The sequence below is a fragment of the Capricornis sumatraensis genome, chromosome 22 (assembly GCF_032405125.1).
Source record: "Capricornis sumatraensis isolate serow.1 chromosome 22, serow.2, whole genome shotgun sequence".
Classification (NCBI taxonomy): Eukaryota; Metazoa; Chordata; class Mammalia; order Artiodactyla; family Bovidae; genus Capricornis; species Capricornis sumatraensis.
This window is the reverse complement of record NC_091090.1, coordinates 35,690,629-35,712,246: the sequence shown is the minus strand read 5'-3', so window position 1 is coordinate 35,712,246 and position 21,618 is coordinate 35,690,629. Positions and strand designations below refer to the sequence as shown.

At 41.0% G+C, this 21,618-nt stretch overlaps 1 protein-coding gene and 1 long non-coding RNA gene across 3 annotated transcripts in view; one reads left to right on the top strand and one right to left on the bottom strand.

The window, feature by feature from the left end:
- Positions 1–20,823, top strand: part of CARMIL1 (capping protein regulator and myosin 1 linker 1) — a 309,643-nt gene extending 288,820 nt beyond the window's left edge. Inside the window, exons 32-37 of one of the 2 annotated variants that reach the window (XM_068960927.1) lie at positions 1,252–1,364; positions 6,169–6,604; positions 8,275–8,356; positions 9,991–10,194; positions 11,395–11,535; positions 19,895–20,823. In XM_068960927.1, coding sequence (XP_068817028.1) covers positions 1,252–1,364; positions 6,169–6,604; positions 8,275–8,356; positions 9,991–10,194; positions 11,395–11,535; positions 19,895–20,031 — 1,113 coding nt within the window. In that variant the 3' untranslated portion in view covers positions 20,032–20,823. Of the gene's footprint in view, positions 1–1,251; positions 1,365–6,168; positions 6,605–8,274; positions 8,366–9,990; positions 10,195–11,394; positions 11,536–19,894 lie in introns of both variants that reach the window. The other variant, XM_068960928.1, reaches the window with a different exon arrangement.
- On the bottom strand, positions 13,720–21,257 carry LOC138097897 (uncharacterized). The gene is made up of 5 exons (XR_011146531.1): positions 21,049–21,257; positions 19,840–19,993; positions 19,194–19,359; positions 14,548–14,577; positions 13,720–13,800 (listed from the first exon to the last, which is right to left on the bottom strand). It is a non-coding gene; the product is annotated as an uncharacterized lncRNA (long non-coding RNA).
- Between the last annotated feature and the right edge of the window lie 361 nt (positions 21,258–21,618).

The following is a 21,618-nucleotide window of genomic DNA, read 5'->3' as shown; positions in this document are numbered from 1 at the left end:
GGAAACTTCAGCCTCATCTCAGGCAGTGTCTTTTTCTTTCTTTCTCATTTCCCTACTACTTACTCCCACACCTTCTTCCAGATTAGACTAAACAATCACAGAAGTCTTTCACTGTGTTCTTGAATAGGATTTATTCTATTCTCCAATATATCCTTCTGCAATATATCGCCTTTTCCAGTGTAGCCTTCATGTTGCCCCAGAATTATCTGACCAAAACAGGTTGGGTCGTGACACTTCTTCAGGGCTCCCTCTCACCTGCAAAATAAATTTCACACTCTTTAACATAGGATTCAAGGCTGTTCACGGTCAGACCTTGTATTATTAGGTGGAAAGTATTCATTTATGAATGAGAGATATGAGAGATGCTGAACTGGAAATGACTTAAGCCATGAGAAATACTTATTTTCTCACTTAACAAGAGTTCGAAAAGTCTCGGGGTCCGGGACGGGTTTATTCAGCACAGCATAGGCATAGCTTCCACTGTTCTGCTCTGTCATCCTCAGCATGGTGGGTTTTATCCTCAGGCTCAGTTCCTCTTGAACTGCAGGTGATTAGCATGGCTCAGACATCACATCCTCTCTCTCATAACCGTGTAGAAAAAAATACATCCCTTCTTCTGCAGGAAAACCTGCCCATGAACCCCCTTATATCTCACTGTCCAGAAGTATATCGCAAGGAGATAGAAGTACTGTTTAAGTATTCACGTCTTGAAATCAGAGTTCTTTCAGTAAGAAAGAAAGGAAGCAAGTGTGTGTGTGGTGGGGTGGGTGGTGGGCGGTGGGGAGCAGGGGTGAGGGTGCGTTTGGAGTGGCCACTTTTAGTATCTGCTAAGGTTTACCCTCAGCAGTTAACTCTGTCTATAAGCCTCATGCCCCTGGTCACTGGAATTATTACTGTTCTCAAAACATAGTGTCATTTTTTTCATGCATTCTCCTGCCTTACCAATATGCCCACAACGCCTTCCTGTGCTTCAAGAACACACGACTCTTCACAGCCTGTTAGGTTCCAAGCTGCTTCCAAGACAGCACTTACTCAGCCTCAGGCCTTCAGCAGGTTTTGTGTTCATAGTGCATTTCTCACTTTGGTTTCTTTCTACCCTTGTTTCTACATTTGACTTCTACTCTGGGAGACTATAGGGCCCTATTTCCATCAGTTGTGTCCTTGCTGTGGCCTTTATCACAGTGTCTCAAATCTAGTGATGCATATTGAATGTAAATTAATAAATTAATATCACACCTGTTTGGTTTGCAGGGCTGTGCTACCAGCATAGTCTCCCAAGATGGTGAGCAGAACGGTCTTATGGGGAGAGTGGATGAAGGTGTAGATGAATTTTTCACCAAGAAGGTGACCAAAATGGATTCCAAGTGAGTTCAGAGTCATTTCACTAATCACACCATTTAATTCACATTTAAATTACTAACAGTTATAATTTTAAACTCAGTGTGTACTAAGGCTCTTATTTCATAAGTATATAAGATAGACACATTTGACAGAGGATTTACTTTTCTGGTGGTTTGCAAGACCACCATCAATTGGGAACTTGTTAGAAACATGAATTCTCAAACCTGTACCCCAGACCTACTGAATCAGAAACTAGAGGTGGGGGCTGACAACCTGTGTTTTAATAAGTCCTCCAGGGTATACTGAGGCACACTCAAGTTGAAGAACCACTGTACTATCTAAATCAGGCCACAAAATGTATCTCCCCAAGGCTTTTTTTTTCTTTTAGGGCTTTATTACATTCATCTGGATGTATCTCAGACAATGAGATACATTTGACAGGCTGAAATTACTAACAGTGGACCCTTGAACAATGCAGGTTTGAATGGCTTGGGCCCACTTATTTGTGGATGTTTTTCAATAGTAGATACTTTGGTACTCCACAGGCCCTGGCTGGTTGCATCTGTGGATATGGACAAACTCGGATACTGAGGACTGACTGTGAATTAACTTCCTCATTATTCAGAGGTCAACTGTATTTTTAAATTCCCCATGTTTATAATTTGATATGTCTGGGAGCACACATCATTTATTGCTAAGTAGCACAGCTTTACCAGAGTCAGAACGACAACAGAATTAGTAAAGAGACTTCAGATTTAACCTCTGAAAAGTTCTGTCTGAATTTTCTTATTACCAAGATGGAGTTTCCTTAGACGTCAACTCAGTGGTATTTTTATTAACAGCTTAACTTGAAACACTCTAGTCTTTAAGCATGACTTGTACCAAGTTGTTTAATCTCCAACTAAATGCAAATCCATTCCCAAGTACACTCTGAATAAGGATTTGTGTCAGTGAAGTGTTCTTCACTTTGAGATATCAAATCCAGGAACTAATTTAAACCATTCTGATAAGTGGAGGGTGGGCAAGCCGGGCACAGGGAAGGAAAACATCATATAGATTGATGTGCCTTATCTTGCCTTTGCAGGATGGCAAGGTGGGAGCAAGTTAAATTTTTATATCCATAACAGTATAACTTACTGAATGTTATAAGCTTTAGGACCCAATTATTTATCTCCTTTGACACTGGCCTTGAAGCTTGCCATACTGGGGAAAATTCTATTCTCTCCTTCAAGATCCAGTGTAAATATAATTTATTCTTTGAAGCTTTTCCCTGCCTCATTTCCTCTCCTCCCCAATTAACAACCCTTTGTCTATTGCTGACTTGACACTTTTTTTCTTTTCATCTTCTGCATACATCTGTTAGAGCAACATAACCCCTGAGTTTTGTTTGTTTGTTTTTTCTTTTTTACATTGTGGGGAATGGATGAACATAGTCTAAATGCAAAAAATTCAGGAAGTACCAACATAAACTGAGCCAAATGGGGAAATCCTGCTTAATGATTTGTTTTCAAATCTTTTCTTCCTGTAGAATACTGTCCTTCACAAACAAATGCCTGGGTCTGATTTCTCATTATAACTTTGGCTGACGTAGTCCGTAATGTGTAATCTGCCCTCAGTCACTCTTGGTTGAATGAATCAAGACAATCTTGGCCTGTATCCAATACTATAGGCTCTCCTTGTCCCAAACTTTTGATGTTGAATTAGTGGAGCGGTCTGTGCACATTCAATCCGGATTGTACGTGTCGTCACTGCCAGGGGGACCTCCTCTGCCCTTAAAGTCACCTCCTCCTCTAATAAGCCCAGGGAAAGCTGGGCAAACTTTATAAGGTGTAAAACCCTTAGAAGATACTGCTTTAGGATTCTCTTCATGTTCTAGTATGCAAATAGAACTGGTGCATCAATTTTCATCAAATAATGATGGAATCTACTAGAAGCTGTGATTTCATTTCTTTTTGTTACATAAAAACAGATTGTTGTCAGTTTTCTATGTAGAGGTCCAGGCATAGGTCAAACCATCAAGTAGTATGAAGGAAGTTTGAAAATCGAAGTTCCACATGCTTCTCGTAGTTTAAAATGTCAGAGGTGTTTTATAAAAAAGAAATTTAAAACAGACCTTGTTTCTTTCCCTGTTCCCCAGAGGCAATTAATTCCTGTTCTTTTAGCTGTTTAGTTTTGTTTCCATATTTCATAATAACTTTGTTGTTGTTGCTATTTGTTTTTCAGTTTTAAATAGTGACCATAACCAGTGGCTTCTTACTGTAGGGGATGATGATGTAGCTCCTAGTCTGACCCTACTGTCCACCAAACACTTGCAGGCAAACACACATACACTTCTGTCTTTTCACCTTTTTCTTACCCCTCCCTGCCTCAACTCTTTGAGATTTTCTCAGTTTTATCTTCCAACCCTGAGTTTTCCATTTCCGCTATCACATTTTTCATTTTAGTTAACTGTGTCATAATTGTTGGCTACATCAGTATTTCATATTTACTTCATTATAAGCATGTAAATAAATGTTCAGAGCTGAGTTATACAACATGCAGTGATTATATTGCCTTTCCAACTTTTTCTTTTCCCTGGAGGTGATAATTGTCCCCTTTTGCGTCTGCTTAGTTTTCCGGATACCTGTCACTGACATGCCTTCTAAATCTCGGTGAAGGTATGAATGGTCTCTGTTTCCTCACATCTTCTCAGTTTCATCTTCCTGGGCACGTACTTCACTCCTGTCTGACCACCCCAGCCTGGCCTTTAGGTCTGGCCCCCTGCTGTCGTCCTGGGGCCCCACTTCGCCATCTGCCGGGGGTGTCTCCTCACTCATTCCTGTGACTTTCCCGTTTCCTTTGGCCGGGTCATCCTCTTCGTTCCTTCATTCTTGTTTTGGGGCAGCACCTCCTCTGGTTACTTGCTGAAGAAGGAAGCACAGGAGGTGAGTTTCTGAAACTCATATGTCTTGCATTCTGGTTAATACTGTGGCAGCTACAGAACTTTAGATCGGAATCCATCTTTCTTTAGAATTTTGAAGACCTGGTCCCCTTATCCTCTCACTTCTAATGTTGCTCTAAGAATCCAGTGTCACCTTGAGTCCTCATCCTTTGTTTGTGGCTTGTTTTTCTGCTTCTCAGAAAGTATTTGGGATCTTCTCTCTGTTCTTAGTATGTTGACATCTTATGATGATATGTTCTGTGTGGGTTTTTTGATCTTGTTTTGTTAAAACCCATGTGTTAGGCACTCATGAGCCATTTCAATTTGGAAATTTGTATCTCTTGCTTCTGGAATTTTTATTGAATTATTTTTCATAATTTCTTTGCTTCCTTTTTCTCTATATTCTTTTACTTAAACTTCTATTATTCAAATTGTGTTTCTTAATCTGCTAGTTTTTTTTCTTTTTTTTTTTAAAAAAACTGCTTCTCTTCTCTTTTTTCATCTTTTTCTTACCCCTCCCCACCCCCAACTTTCTGGGAGATTTTCTCAGTCTTATCTTCCAACCTTGAGTTTCCCATTTCTGCTATCAGATTTTTCTATTATTCTTGTTTCATGGAGTTTATTAACCCATATACCTCTTGTATACATGGGGGATACCCAGGGACACTGAGTAACTAACTCTCTGAAATGGCCCATGGCACCACCTTACATACCATCTTCAGCTAAAGACGGAAGAGAGACAGTTTGGGGATGTTATTGTGAACCAGGTAAACAAGGGGTAAGGTTGTTATGCAGGTTTAAGTCCTGGCCCTTCTCTGTTGATAAATTTCTAGGGATCTAGTCATCCTGCTTCTCCTGGTATGGAGAGGAACACATCCTTACACATGGTGATTTTCTGTATAAATGTATATTTCTCTGACAGAAGAGAAATTTCCCCTGTGTCTGCTGTTCCTTAAAAATAACCAGCCTAAAATAATCCTATGCCACAAGCATATTATGGGATGGCACATTCTATTTCCCTTCACCTGAAATGCATTTGCTTCTGGGCGTTCCCAGATAATACTTCAGGGGTCAGCTTTCCCAGATTTATGAAGTCAGTTTCCACTCCTGTTTTGCCTTCCAAACTATTGTTTTTGCTTTTTCTCCTCTCTGGGGCTTAGGCCTTTTTTCTTTTTGAAAAAAATTCTCCTGCTGGCATTTTCCTGGGGACTCAGAGGAGCTATATGAATACCTTCCAGCTCTAAGTGAAAGGCTCTCATGATACTTCCCATTCAGCCCAAATCATTTACTTTCTCCTCATCCATCTCCCAGGTTTCAGAATGTTCAGAATATTCTGACAAACCTCTCTCAAAGCTCTCCAGCTGCTTTTTCATGTCGTTGCCTCTTTCCGTGGTATTACATTTCTTTTGGCTTTGACTAGTGCTTTTTATTTTTATAATTTATTTTTACATTTAAGCAAGGATCTGGATCTTGGTTTGAGTTGAGCACTTAGGTTGGGATTTCAGATGTTATCTAAGGACTGTGGAGGGATTACAGGCACTTAAGGGGAAATCTGGGCCTTTCCAGTACCCTCCAAATTAAATAAGGCAGTCACCTATCTATGCCGTGGGTGGAGCTACCTTTTCTAAAAGCTCTTATGAGTGGCGAGGCACTTGACTAGAGCATTTAAACAGAAAAAACTCACCTCTGCTCTCAATTGTCCCAATGATACCTTAATTTTTATATGCCTCAGTTTCCTCACCTGTGGATATGATGATGATAGTCAACCTTCCAATTTCCAAGTCAACTTTTTAAAATGTTTCAAAATTGTTGCTATATAAGCAGCCATCTCCTTATTTCTATTTTGAGTGACTCTTGCTGAAGCTTTCATTACAGTAAACCCAACAGGATTTTCTTTTGAATCATAGGCGATGGTCAGCGAGGGGCTCAGAGTCCCACGAGCTTAGTGAAGGAGGAGATGAGAAGAAAAAACGCGACTTTCGGAAAACTGGCTTTCTCAATTTAATCAAACCCCGGACCAAACCTGAGCGGTCCTCAACAATCTTGACAGCAGAAGAACTCTCCTCCCCCAAGGTGGGAGTCAGAAGTCCAGCTGTGGATGCCCCCAGGAAGGACACAAAGCCAGCCGAGCACAACGGCAGTGCTGATCGGATGGAGGAGATCAAAACACCTGACTCCTTAGAAGAAAGTCAAGGAGAAGACGTGGGGAAGGTGGACCGGAGTGACAGCAAGGGCAGCCCACAGGGAGGGCGAAGGTACGGGGTCCAGATGATGGGCAGTGGGCTGCTGGCGGAGATGAAAGCCAAGCAGGAGATGAAAGCCAAGGCCGCTTGCTCACTGAAGGTAAGGGAGGGGGGCTCTTTTGACTTGGTTGCCTTTGACATTTTTGTCTCCATGCAGTTTTTATGGGCAAGACAGGTACAGGAAAACAGCCTATGAGTTAAATAAAAAGCCCCAAACAAACAGCTTTTTCCCAAAAGACGCAGAGCACAGACAGGACCTGGCCATGTTTTTCCACCAGCACTAGGGTCACGCGCTCCTGAAGAGCCTCAGCCTTGGAAAGTCGGGCAGTGGCTGAAGGTCTGCCTCTCACCTGCTCAGGTGCTCCTGTGCCTGTCACAGAAACACGTGACAGCTGTGCCTAGGACATGCTCCACTCTGGGGAAAGACCATTGAATCCAAATGGAGACCCAAGGGTCACTGGAGATAGGAGAACTGACGGAGGCAAATAAAATGATTGAAACCAGATTCTAGTTCTAACCAGGGAGATCTGTTTTTCAGTTATTTTCAGAGTTTATGTCCTTTTCCAAACCTGAAATTTCCTTGCTAAATTCAAGATTTAAAAGGCAAAGTATTGTTAGAATTAATTGAATATTTGACTATAGAGATATGTTGTGTTGCTATGAAGACACATTTTATTATTTAAAAACTGCTGAGTATCCCCCAAGGCGATGGACATGAGTTTGAGTAGGTTCCGGGAATTGGTGATGGACAGGGAAGCCTTGCATGCTGCAGTCCGTGGGGTCGCAAAGAGTTGGACATGACTGAGTGACTGAACTGAACTGAGTACCCCCAAATCTGCATTACTTATTTCTAAACCTCTTTAAAAAGTATAAGTTGTGTATTTATTTTTCTTCCCTTTTTTAACATCGATATTTTTCCTGCCCTCAGGAAAAACTCAAGTTTTGGTGTCTGTGCACTATCTTGAGCTCTTTTATGTTAATAAAACTGGGTTTTCCAGCTTTATTTAAAGTATCAGAATAAAACAGTTCATCTTAATGAACTCTTGATTTTCAGAAAGTAAGTGGTTATACCAGGACACAGAGGGCTTGTTTTGTATTACTTCTAAAGATGCTGACTGTTTCATTAAATCCTGCATCCCGCATGATTTTACAGATGTTCACCAGAGTTTTTCCGCCAGCACCACCACCGTTCTCTAGCGCTTTTCTATTTACAGATCCCTCCCAACTCACTCATTAGCTCTCAGAAGAGAGTTGGGATAAAACTATATTCTGTTAACAAAGGGAGGCATGATGTCAGAATTCTGAGTAAATACTGTGACCACATCTTTGGTGAGTCAGATGCCCAAGGAAATGTTTACATTTTAGTCTGTTTTATAGATTTTCAACAAGGAATGTGCTGTTTTGACTAATGAGCTGTTTATCATTGTTTCCATCGATGAATATAGCTGTCTTTTGGTAGAAAGATGAGAAGTGCTGGAGGGTTTTTTTTCCTTGTGCTTTGGATTTGATAAATAGATGGGCTCCAAGTGACAACATTCTTAGGATTTAAGCTGCTCAAGACATACACCAGTGATCTGAAAGCGCCATCTAGTGTTTCCTGTAGTTTTGTCGCAGCAGGAGAGCCTCAGGGAGACGAAGTCAGGCACAGTCAATGTCATGGCAGGAGAGTTAAGGAGCCATTATTTGTTGCCACTTATGATCTGCTTGGTTCTTTCTCTTGACACTTTAAATAACTATGCACTTTTGCGGTGGGGTGCTTGAATTTTTTAGAAACTTGGGAATGATGCTGTCTCCCAGGATTCTTCCAGCCTGACCTTGAGCAGCACAGAACGGTTGGATGGAGGTGGGGCTGGTAAGTCAGGTCACTGCCATCACCCCCTTAGGACAAACTATGACCTTCTGGTCCCAGGAGTCTCATGTGATTGACAGAAGGAAAATAAAGATGGAGAGCAAGACTGGACCTTGACTTTCCCTAGAAGACCGCAGCCCTTCACCTGCCCCAGCTGCACTTAGGGCCTCATTCCCACCACAATAACCTAGCACCTGGACAAGGCACCTTTCCTGATTCCACAAAGGGAAGAGATTTCCTTGAGAAGAACTCCTAAACTGGGGGTATTTGGGGAGGGGAAAAAGGGGACATGGCTGATGAAATCAATTATTATTGGAGTGTAATTGACTTAGAACACCGAGTTAGCTCCAGGTACACACCATGGTGATTTGATATTTCTATTACAAAGTGATCATCATGGCAAGTCTAGTTACCATTTGTCACTATATGAAGTTATTACAGTATCAGTGACTGTATTCCTTCCCCAGGCTATACATTTCATCCCTGTGGTACACTTATTTTGTCTCCGGAAGTTTGTGCCTCTTAATCTCCCTCACCCCTCTACCCCTCTGGTAACCACCTGCTTGTTTCCTGTATCCATGAGTCTGTTTTGCTGATGTTTTTAAAAATAAGCCATATATAGTATATAGCAGGGAGCCCTTTTAATTGACATGAGGGAATGCTTTTTTTCTCTCAGCTTGAACATCCATGAATATTCAACATCCTTTGTCCCTTTGACTTTTTAGGTGTAGGAAGAGAGTAATAGACTTTAGATGGAAACTGGAGAGTAACTTGTTAATTACCTCATTTTGCTGTTTGACATTCTTGTGTTGAACTTTAGCATTTTCATAAGGAAAGAGACTATAACTCACGTTCAGCCAGTTTATATTTCCCTGTTATCTGGATAAATTAAGGCAGCAGGAGATGATGCTTCTGGAGTGGTTCTCACTAAGCGTGAGGTTTGGGACACAGTCCTCCTCTCCCAGAGCCTGCAGCCCAACTCCAGAGTGTCGTCCAGAACAGGTGCCTACAGTTGGTTATATTGTACCTTGTGCCAGATCTAAGGAAGATCTGAGTGCTTCAAATGCATTGAGACTGGCTCTTGCCCCTGTATGCCCCTATGGGCATGTACTCTATTAAACATGAGGCTTGTCATCCGTGGAATAATCAGAAGTGATCAGAAGAGTGCCATCGAGTTCACTGTTTTTCTACCAAGAATCTTAGTTTTCCACCAGCATGTTTTTATTGTGAAAACATGCTAGAATAGCGTGTTTCTATTCTAAAATATCTTTGGTGACAGATACAGAAAACAAACTAAGGGTTACCAGTGGGGTGGGGCTGGGAGGGAGGGGGGCAAGACTGGGGAAGGGGATTAAGAGATACAGCCTGCCAGGTACAAAATAAGTAAGATACAGGCTATAATGCACAGCACAGGGAATATAGCCAGTATTTTATAACTACCTTATATGGAATATAGTCTATAAAAACATTGAATCACTATGTTGTACACATGAAACAAATATTGTAAGTCAACTATACTTCTATTAAATAAAAGAGCTGAGAAATTATAAACTGCTATAGGAGTCTCTCAAGGATTGGTTTCTTTCACCTTTGAGTTTTACAATAAAGTGTGTTTTTTGTGCCCATTTTCATTTTAGTGCCTAAAGTGCATCCAGAGAACCGCTTCGGTTTGGGAACCCCAGAAAAGAATGCCAAAGCCGAGCTCAAGGCAGAGGCGGGCTCTAAGCCCCGGAGCTTTTCCAACAGGCCCACCAGCCCGAAGCCCCTCCTGCAGGCCCCCAAACCCAACCTGGCTGCGCGGCCCACCATTCCGCAGAAACCAAGAACTGCCTCGCGGCCTGGTAAGGACTGGTTTTTGCCGGTCGGGAAGTAATGCTATGACCAGATGGCTTCCCAAGCTGGAGGGCCTGGGCCTTCACAGATGGTTTCCAGGGCGTCTGGTGAACATGACTGGGTCGGGGACGGGGGGGCAGGGGGAGGTGTCTGCAGGAGAGGCCCCGGGAGAAACCTGCTAAAGGGCTCCTTCATTAAGCACCCAGGTCACCACTCAGGGACCGTCCTTGCACTCAGGGCTGTGGGTTGAAGGCAGGATGGTGAAAGCGCCCCTGCGTGGTGCTCGCCCCCTGGCGGTGCTCGCTGTAGCTTCCTGCAGGCTGAGTCCAGGTGCTCAGATCCTTGAGAAAGCCACAGGTTAAGGATGAGAGCCACAATTTGGGAAACTGTAAGTTGCTCTGTTTTTATCCGATATCCTGTGAAGTATTTAGGGTTTAGAACAGGGCTGGGCAAACTGTGGACCTGTTTTTGTAAATAACATGTCAGAGGCACACAGCCCCCACTGTCCGTGTGTACACACACCCCCACAAAACACACTGAGAATTAACCTTGCTGGTGATAGAGCAGAGGAAGGGAGTGTAATTCAGGTTTTCCTTTCAACCAGACTGAAACAGGACAGTCTTCAGAAATAAGAGGCGAGCTGTTTTGCCATCTTTTTATCTTAGCAGGTCATTTAATCTCTCCAGTTGTACAGTGTTCACAACAGTCCTTTCTGGTCCTCAAAGTCTATGATTTTAAGTTATTCTAACTGATCTCAGTAAGTATATGTAGGTACATGCACCCCCACTCCTGAAAGTACGAATCTGTAGTAATCTATAGACAGTGGTCTATGCACATGGTGACCACTGTACTGGATTTGAGAGCAGGTCAAGTCAGTGGGTTATAACCATCACTTATTTGAAGAAAATCAAATGGCCTTTGAGGCAGAAGGAGTATTTAGTTCACCTACAGTCTAATTTTCAAATATCAGCTCATTGAAATTCTGAAACGGAAATTCTGTCTGCAAGGTATATTCATATCTATAGATTTTTAACTCTTTGTAAGTTTTAATTTTTTTTCCTACTGTTTGTTACTTCACTGGGCTATGAAACTAATTTTGAGCCAGAAAAACTATGATTTTTTTTAAAAGATTAGTCATTTGTATTTAAAGACTAACCCAGCTTATGCTTTAGGAATCCAGTTTGATGGGTGTCTTTGTGTCTCCACAGAGGATGTCCCAGACTCTCCATCCAGTCCGGGTTCTCCTAAAGTCGCTCTTCTTCCGCCTGTCTTGAAAAAAGTTCCTTCAGACAAAGAGAGAGATGGCCAGGGCAGCCCGCAGCCCAGTCCTAGGACCTTTTCCCGGGAAGGTAAGATTTTTTTTTTCTCTGCAGTAGCTCTCTCCAAGGAGAGTCATTTCTAGAGAAAGGAATTCATCTTGGTTAGAGTTTGTCAGCCAGCATCCCTTGGATTACATTTTGGAACCAGAGCAGACTTGATTCAACATTGCTGGTGACACTAGGTCTTAAAGACTGTATACAGAGTAAAAGCGTAACTGAGTCACTCAGCCCAAAGGTCTTGGTAATAGTAATCTCTAGATGCTCCTGACTGACCCCTCTGTATTAGGAGTGCCAACAACATTGTTTTGTGACTGACTGGCGCTACCTGTAGGTTTCTAGGTTCCACTGTTTCTCAGAAGAGCTCCCCCTGGTGGTCAGTTGCTGTCACTATGGTTCAGGAGTGGCTCACACAGGTGGATGGTTAGCTTGCGTGGTCGTGAAGTCAGACGATCCTCATTCTCAGAAGTGTCACCTGCATGGATGTTCTCAGAGCACTGTCACACCAGTTTGTGTCTTTTTTGTTTCTTTTACTTTGCTGGGGTGGGAGCAGAGCAAGATAATCCCAGAGCTTGAATGCTGTCTCCCAGAATCAGATCAAATATTGTTGTCTGTGGAGGCGAGGTGTGTTTGGGCTGACTTTTGCACCCCATCTTGTCTCTCTCCACTTCTCCCATTCTATTCAATGTGCAGTTATGTCTATCATAAAGTGTAATTACCAACTCAAAGCCCCACCTATTAAATTATCTGGAGCCATCGTCACCCATGTCCAGATAGCTCTCAGCGTGGTTTGGGGCTGCTTGGTTTTATTTTAGATTGTTTGATGCTTTAGAATTCTCTGATCGCTCTGATTGTGACATCTTCCTACCTCGGCTCATTTTCTTTTGGGTTGAAATTAATGGAAAGTGTTTCTGAGTACACTCTTTATTGATTGAGAGTCTCATAAAAAATAGCACAGCCTGCTTTCTTATCTCCATTCTGCAGATTTATTTGATGTGTACAAACTTCACTCACCTACTGGCTATAAATTAAAGAAGGTGAGGGTTTTTGACCAAAGCTGATAAACCAGTCTGTCAAACAGAGAAACTAAAGCCATTGAATGATGGCTGACACAGTCATTTGACACTGGGTGATCAATAAATACAGGATTCAGTATTATAGCCACAGCCTTGGAAAGCCTTGGTCTAGAAAGAGGAATCAGTGGTGGTGTCGGGTCAGAGTGACTGCCTGCTCAAACCAGGCAGTCAAGTCCCTTCCCTGTCCTACCCTCATTTTTCCCTTTCTGCAATTGCTGTCTTTGTGTCTTTACTTACAAGGAAGCTTTGAAAAATGTCTGAAAGAATTTTGTTGGTGAGAAATGGGAAGGCATGGAGGAGTAGTGAGGGTAAGTAGGAATGTTTGTCTTGTCAAAAGCAATTGGAAATATGGATGCATTGAAAAGAAAAGGGCTGAGGGCTGAACAAGAAATAATTGCTTAACGTTTTTGAAAAATGACGTTTTCTAAGATGCCTAAGACGAGGCCCAGAGTAACCCACCAGTCTCTTGAGTAAAAGAGTGTGTCCATGGAGCCTCTAGCGTTAACCAAGATGGTGAAATACTAGATGCTACAGGCAGGTCCTTGGCTGCTTTGGGAAAGTTAGGTGTTCCTTCCCCAGGAATTTAGGAATGAATGTGTTGCTTCTCAAATGTATCAGGCTTCACAGGTAGATGCTTGATTCCTTTCCCCACTCTCCCAATAGCAAATACTGTGGATGGTTCACACGCCCCATCTTTCCAGCTGAAGACTGGAGAGTTATGGAAATCACTGCTTTCCCATCTGGGATCCAGGATAATCTCCGAGATCATTCTGATGGTGTTGCTTGAAACTGAAATTGGACTCAAAAATATACATGAGGTCTCAGAACAGTTGGTGAATGTCAGAGGTGGTAATGTTTTGATTTCAGTTTATTTTTCAGCTTGTCCACTAAGCTGGCCCAGGAATGAGAGCCACTTGTGAGCCCTCTTTTCCTTTAGAAAACTGTTCCTGTTGTTCCCATTCCTACTCTCTTGTACATTATTCATGCCGGTTACTTCATTTCCTTGTTCTGTGCCTCCCTCTGGACTAGCGTGCCCAACTCATTTCTGAATCAGGTAAAGGCTGTGCTTCTTCTGGATTATTCCATAGTGAATGTGAATTTCGTTAATCCATCTTGGAATTGAAATAGTAACGCGGGGGCCTTTCTGTTAGTTATATTTTGGGGGCAGACTCGGAGCTCACCTCATTTTGCACGACATTTCCATAATGTTGGCTGTTGAATTCTGTAGATAATGGTGTATCTGTTCAGGACCAACACTGGAGGTACCTTGAATCTTAAGTGGGGTGGGTAAGCTGATATTTAAGTTTTAATATTAACATTTTTTAATATTAATGTCAACACGTTGATGTATTTGCTACTATAAAGGGTAAAATGGATCCCTTTTCCTCAGTAGTGCAAAGAGGAGATTATTACAAAAGGCATTCAGATCATGACAGTGGCAAGCCTTCCGGTAGAGGGAAAAGACCTTCAAAACTGTACTCCACCATTGCAGAAGAGGAAGTGAATGCAATTGGGCACAGGAAGTCACAGCCAACAAATGGTTAGAGTCTTCACTTATCATCCCTCACTGTCCCAAAGCTTATGAACTGGCACTAACAAAAACAAACTTTAATTGAACGTAACTTCTGTCCTGGGACTGGGTCAGGGATTGTTCATACAATTGATCTTTTTTTTTCTCTAAATGGCAGCAAGATGGTCCTTCCATTGTGGGACAAAAAGTAAAAACTAAAAACAGAAATTCTTACGAGGAGGACCAAGTTACTTTGGATTATGGTGACTTGTCCTTTCAAATTTTTGTGATCATGGAGGTTGATTTTTATATTTGGGGTCATGTCTCCTAGTCTCTTCTTTTCTCTCTTTACTCTTCTTAGATTTAAACTGGGATGGGGTCAGAAATTAAGAGTAACATGGTTACCTTTAGAGAATGTTGGCCAAACACCTTACCTTACACTCTTCTAGCAAAGGATACAGGTTATCTTTCAGTGGACACTTTGTAACCCTATAGGAAGAAAGGAAAAGTACCGATTTACTTTTCAACCTCTTATATTATTTTACAACAGTTACCCAATAACTGTCTTCCATTCGACACTGTATACATCCTGTAAAGTTCTGTTCAGGTGAGGACAGTCCCAGGAAATGGATTTTAAATCAGCTTTTATCTCCAGTGGGAAATTTTAGAATAAGTACTGCTGACTCAGAGAGGAAATGGCTTTTCTATGACTAAGTATTCATCATCTCCCTGGTTAATAGCTTTTTATAAATATGACTTAGTCTTTTAAAGGAAGTTTTAGTATAATAAAAGAAATATTAAATATTTTGATATCTGAAGCTTCTTTAAGGGATTTCTTCTCTTGGAATAGGGCTTTTTTTCCCCCTTCCCTGTAATACTTTATCAATCAGATGGTAACATATGAGGGTAGGTGGCTCCAGGGATAAAGTGCCTGCGGTCTAGCCATAAACCCACACCCCTTATTGCCCCTTCAGAAAGCATCCCAGAAGGCAGGTCAGTGGAAGTGAACTTAAAATAGGGATAAGTTCTATTTACTGAAAAAGGCTAAACCATTCTCAAACCTTTGATCTACCTTATAGCTTAGTAGCCCAGTGAGTTATGACTTCTCGTAGGAACTGTTGTCTTTGAGGACTTTCTCTGACACAGTTCAAAACAAGAACAATGGAGCAAGCATCAACCAGTCTTCCGCCAGCAACAGCATTGGAGTCAGCCTTCTTGACCAGATACTGTGAGATAAGCCATGTCCTCTTGGCCCAGCACACACCAGCCAGGTGGCAGGGTGGCGTTAAGGACATGGCCCACTGCATAAAGAAAGCAACATTCCGTTTGGACTGGGTAGCAACTGCCCTAGAGGAAAACACCTGACTTGTTTCTTGATTTTTAAAGGGTTTCCTGTGGTAGGTGTGTTCATAGTCACACGGTTACATAACTTCTCTCTGCAAGAGATTTTTCAATATTTTCAAGAAAATCTGTTATCTTCAAATCACATAAATTACAATAAGACATTTTCTGAAAAAAAGAGAATTTATATTAAATCAGAAGCTCTATATTGCCTCTTTTGATTAGGACACCCAAGGTTACGTAGATGCTGCTAGATTTTGGAAATTTACATTTGAACTCTTGCATCAGTTGACTTATAATCATTTGTTGTTAACAAAGCACCCTTCATGCAATGTAACATTCATTTTTCAAGTGACTACCAATAGCACTTTATATATACAACACATGGATGAAGAGCCCACCTGCCAGTACCACACTGATCATCCAGTGACGTTTTGAGTTAGAGTAAAAATAAGATGAAGCCAGAGAAAAGCCGAATCCTAGAAAGGCAAGAAATTCTGTTTGTTTGAATTTTTTTTTTTTTTTTTGGATGACCTCTTTGGTTTAAAACTCTCATTGTGATGGGCTACGTCAAATTTTGATGGAATTCAGTAGGACCATCTTGATCTGCTTTCCTGCCTAGATTTCTTGAGATATGAACAGGAACCAAAAGCATAATTTTAGAGGAGCTTCAGTTAAAATAATCTGATGTACATTTTAATCTTGTTTTGTTAGTGCCGATTCCCAGCACTTGTCTTCACCCCTGAGAACTGCATAGCAGACTGCTTTCTGAATAGTTTGGTTAACAAATGCAATTAGCAGAGCAATTCTATTAAACCACAGTGTGTAGTTTTCTTTAAGTATTTTAAGAGTAGCTTTGTTTATGCTAAAACAGCTTTCTTACCTTCCTAAATCATTTCTCTGTGAAACAAACAGAAGCTATTGTTCTCAAAGCATGCTGCCTATTTTTACCATGATTATTATGTTTTAATTATGTGGCTATTTTAATATTGGTTTGACAGGTAAAATGCTTACTTTCTTTTCCTGGAAGTATTTGTAATTGCATCTTTTGAATTTCATATCATTTCCTCTCTACGTTTAATATAAGCTGTGATGTCATTAGAGTATATCCTATTTTCTTGAAGAAAAGAGTTGGTTTTGACATTGTATGCATTGTAATGTATCCTATTTGGACAGGCCATCCTATTCTGAGATTCCTATAGTGTATCACTTGCCTCTTCCATAATTCAGCCTATAGCCAACAAATATTTGGTTGTGGCTAATAATCTGTAACCCAGTGCTGTGTTCAACCATTTCTCACCAGATCTGGGTTCTACTACCCCTATGTGAATTCTTCGAAAGAAATTTAACAGTTCATTGACACTTTCAGTGCTTGTCAGAAAATATTTCAAAAAAACAAGGCCAACTACAGATTTTAAGGTCATCATGTTTTTCTCCTGGGAAATGTGAATGTCAGTGGAGCTTAAAATAGAGAAAAGCTCAAATTTTTATATCAATCTCTAATTCTGAATTTATATGCACATTTAAGATGCTCTAAAATTAGCATATATGTATGCAAACTCAGATCATCTTCAAGAATGACAGATTTCACATTTGAGCCTATCAAGTTATCAACACTGAAGACAGGATATGAATATACATATAGACTGTTTCTGTTGAATAAATTGCCTGTTTACTTACTCAGGTATCTTTTATAATTTTAATGGTACCTGGAATGGTAATCAATGTGTATAGACACATATAGAGAAGCTCTTGAACTTTAATGTATGAATTGTTGCATTAAAGAAGTGTAGTAAAACAGTCTTCAATACAGTTATCAAGTCAAGCATTAAATCAGGCTGCCTAAGAGAAAGTTTCTCTAAATTAGTAAAAAGTCTGAATTCAGAAATACTGAACCTACTTAAATATAATTGTAATTTTGTAATTACTGTCCTAATTACATGCAATCAAATAATGCTGCCTAAAGGCTGGAAAACATGAAAAAGAACACATCACCTACTAAGGTTGTTTGCACTAGCAATCTGGACTAATACCAAGTGCTTTGGCTTTCAAACTCAAGTGAGTTGTGCAAACAGTTCCTTGATCTCACCATGCCTCAGTTTTCCTGTCCAAGAATGGTACCTTACTTATGATACAAAGAAAATGTCAGCCTGGTACTAGACCCATTATCACATTCACAACTGGTAGAGTTAAATCAATGAAAGTGAATTTTTTAGAAAGAATTTTTCAATAATGTCACCACCATAGTGAACTGCATTGACAGTCCTCCAGAAACAGCATATCATTATTCCTCTCAGTGACTATGTCAGGCAAATTAGAAGTTTTGCTTTCGCGACTGGTACCAGGTTGGCTCTCTGTCACCAACTCAGAAACCAGCCTGCTAACTTGCATCCACCCCCGCTCACCCCACACCCTCCCCCCACCGCCGTTTCCCCCCGCCCCCGGCCTGGAGGACTCAGAAGCTAGTGTCACTTGGATGGAGACTGAAGGACAGTCTTACTTTTTGCAGGAAAATTCCTGTGTTGGATTGGTACTCAATTTCGGTTAGTCCTGGTCCAGGGTTCTTGGTTTTTATCTGTGACAGAAATGTATTTGATTGCAGGAATTTCTCCATTTTTAAAGGGTATCATTGATGTCATATCATGTGACATCAATCAGACCTGGGATTCTGAGGATGTTATAAATGTTGGGAAGGATGAAATTTTTTAATTTAAGAAAGAAAGCTAATACGTTTGCTCTGAAGATAAACGAGCAATATATCAGCATACTTTTTCCTTTGAATTTGTAGTGTTGGAAACCTGGGTAATACTTATTTTAGTTTTAAAATGAATAAGATTTTCTAGCTGATTTCACTAGTAATGATCTGTTTTGAGGTTAGATTATTGCAAAGTATTTCAAGATCAAAATATAGTAAAATTTCCCTGCTAACCCCTGTTCATAGTACACAGACACAAGTTCAGAACTTAAATATTGAGTATTACTATCAAATTACTTTGTGAAAAAGGGAAATTTATAGAAAATTACTTACCTTTTCTCCCAAAACCTGGCTTGTTAACAACTTTCAAAGGACCAAACACCTTTTTTTTTTACCCAAATCAAGCTAAAATAAAACAAAACTTTAATATTTATTCTTTGCTTTTCCCCTCCATCTGAGAATTTGCTCAAAAGTTTTTAAAAAATTATTTTATCATGAAATTTTATCCTTTTAAGAATTTTGAGTAAATTTAATGTAATTAACTAAAATTTAAATTTTTATTGTGTAGCGATCAGAATCTGGCTCTGACAGCAGGATTGGCAAGAGAAGTACTTTATTATGTTTGCATTTTGCCTATTAGGTTTCATGAGCTTTCACTTCCTAAAAGAACATTCCTTAGCAGATGAAACATTTAAATAGCCAGTTCCTAGCAAAATGAGTTTTTTTTAACATAATGCTAACATCAAAATGATTCAAAGCATCAAATGAATCCTCTTAGTTTTCCAGGACTGTGTTCCTGGTTGGATATTTAAACTTCTGAGTAGTGAGGTAGCTGCACTCTTTCAAGCCACACAAAGTGCATGGGGTTTGGTATTTTTCACTTTTAAGTGATATCTCTACAATAGACCTGGTGAGTAATATTTAATAACTCTGAACAGCCACGCTGGAGTATGGCATCTGGACCTTTTCCAAGGTATAGTAGCAGAGAAGCTATGACCTAGTGGAAAAGAACATGGATTTTGGAGAAAGATTTAATTTAAACCCTGATTCCAAGTTTTATAGAACCTACCCAGTAGTTGTGGAGAGCAACAGTGACAAAAGGGAGCGCCTGGCAGGACACATCACGAAGGCTCAGTCCGGTGATTGTTCTCTCATCACTGCTCTGTAGGTCCCCCGTTTTCATATGTGATCAGAACAGGCAACAAACACGGCAGTTTTTTACCTGGAAGCTGTTCCTAAAGGATGGAATAGAGGCAGCATTAATTCATTTCCCCAAGACTTTCATTTCCTAGAGAGTGAAACTGGGGTTTTCTGAGACACAGAAAGGCCTGACAGAGATCACTGGGGCACCTCCTCATATCCTGTCCTTGAAGCAGGGATTGCCAACCCTAAATATCTGTCCAGCGGTGCCACCTCCGGGCTCTGTTTCTGTGCCGTGTGACTGAGGAGGTCCTCTGGGACAGAGTGGCTTCCAGGAGCTCCCCCTTCCTGGCCCCTCCCTGTGCTCCCACCCCCACCCTCCCCTGCTGGGGTCCTCACCCTAAGATGGTCAACCACATCTATGAGAGGCTCACCCTCTCATAGACTGGGGTTTTTATGTTTTCTGTTCTGTTTTTAAATTTCTGTTTAGAGTCTTGAAATGTACTTGGAAAATTGTTTCTGAGAAAGTTCATCTCAAACCCTCCCACACTCTTCAGGGCCCCTGCCTATCTCACCCCACCAGCATCTCCTTGTTCATCAACTGTAACGACTTTCGTTCCTTCCTTTCAGTGTCCAGGAGAAGCTGGAGCCAGCAGGCCCAGGAGTGTCAAGAGCAAAAGCAGTGGGCCTCCAGTAAAGACGGCCAGCCAGGCAGCAAATGCAGCGACTCTGGGGAAGAAGCAGAAAGAGAGTATATTTTTGTGTAATGGTCACCCACGCAGAAGTCTTACTGTGAGGGGTGCTTCTGTTAGCCATCAGAGAGGAACCAAGGGCAACATCTCTCTCTTCTTCTAAGCATTTGTCTCTTGGTGCTTTTTTCTTTCTCCTTTTTTCGAGAACCAAAACAAATCCATTTCTTGGGAATCAAAGCACAGGTGTGATCTTTCCCAACCCTTGGCATTTGATTTCTATGCATTCCTTCATCTGCCTTCAACGAATGCCAGCATTATCCCATGGGCCCTACTTGAATTTCTCTGAGGCAGCTAAAGGTTGCCCCATCAGATGAGTTTGGGGAGGTAAACGAGGTAACTGGACACATACTCATGAGTAACACCACCCAGCTGACTGTACCTGTGTCAAACCTGCACTTGATAGAGCAATTTATTCTTGATGTATGCGATTGCACACTGTAATTAACAGAGCACACTAATAATTTGTATAAATTATATATAATCAGATCTTGGGTATGGTTTTTACATTCTCCCATGGGGAACTTCTACCTTCCTGATGTGGAATTGTACATTTAAATTTGGTACGGTGACCTTTGTGATACCACCACCAAGTGAGTTAAGAACCGAGTGAAAGGCCCATGGCTGATTCTACCATGCTCCCAGATTAATGTATATAGTTGATTGGAATGAGGTTTTATGAATATTCATGTTTTTTGAAGGCCTTTAATTTCTCTTCTGCATATTAGCTTTTAATGTGTGATTAAAAGAGAATACTTTGACACCTGTAAAAAATAAAAATACTACTTTTTAAGACATTTCACAAATATTCACTTACATTACAGGCTGAGGTATTTTATTCATATGTATATTTATACCAATAAAATGATTTTACAAGTGGAATTTTTACTTTCTCCAATGATTTTGTAGTGAGGATTGGCTTGTGGTGATGAGCTTTGTTTTCTGAAAATCCAGAATAATCACAGTTCCCAGATAATCAAAAACCTATTACATTCTAAATAAATGCAACTTGCTGATTTCACAGCCTGCTCTTACCTTTGGGGAAAAGATGATGAAATTCATCAAAAGGTTGTGAAAGTCCACAAGAGCCCACTCATCAGGCCAGATAATGGAGTCGGGGCTGGGGTCTCTCTGAAAAATCCCAAGACACTGTGAGATGAGCAGGACGACTGCTGGGAGGGGTCTGGGAATCTTCACCAAACGAGAAGTTACAGATCATGGTTTTCCTACTGGTGCCATGTGCAGGCCCTGAACTAAGAATAAGGCTATTGGTAATTCACACCCCATCTCAGGTATACCTAATGGGCTCAAAACCCAGGAATCACTTTGTTTTAAGCATGCATTCTTTGTATAGTTAGACTGGGCAGGCTGACCTTTCATCTTCCCTTAGTTTAGCATTGGATGGTCTGGGTCACTTAACACCTGCTGTTTGGCCCAAGATTGGTGAGGCACGTGTCAGGTGTTGGAGAGAAGTCAATGCAATTAAAAAACGGCCACTGAAAATTCAGGAAAACAGACACCTGGTTAATTAGAAGGGGAGATCCACCCTGTGGCAGGAAAGATGTCACACACGTGACCCTGCCCCGTGCTGGCTCATTTCCCTGT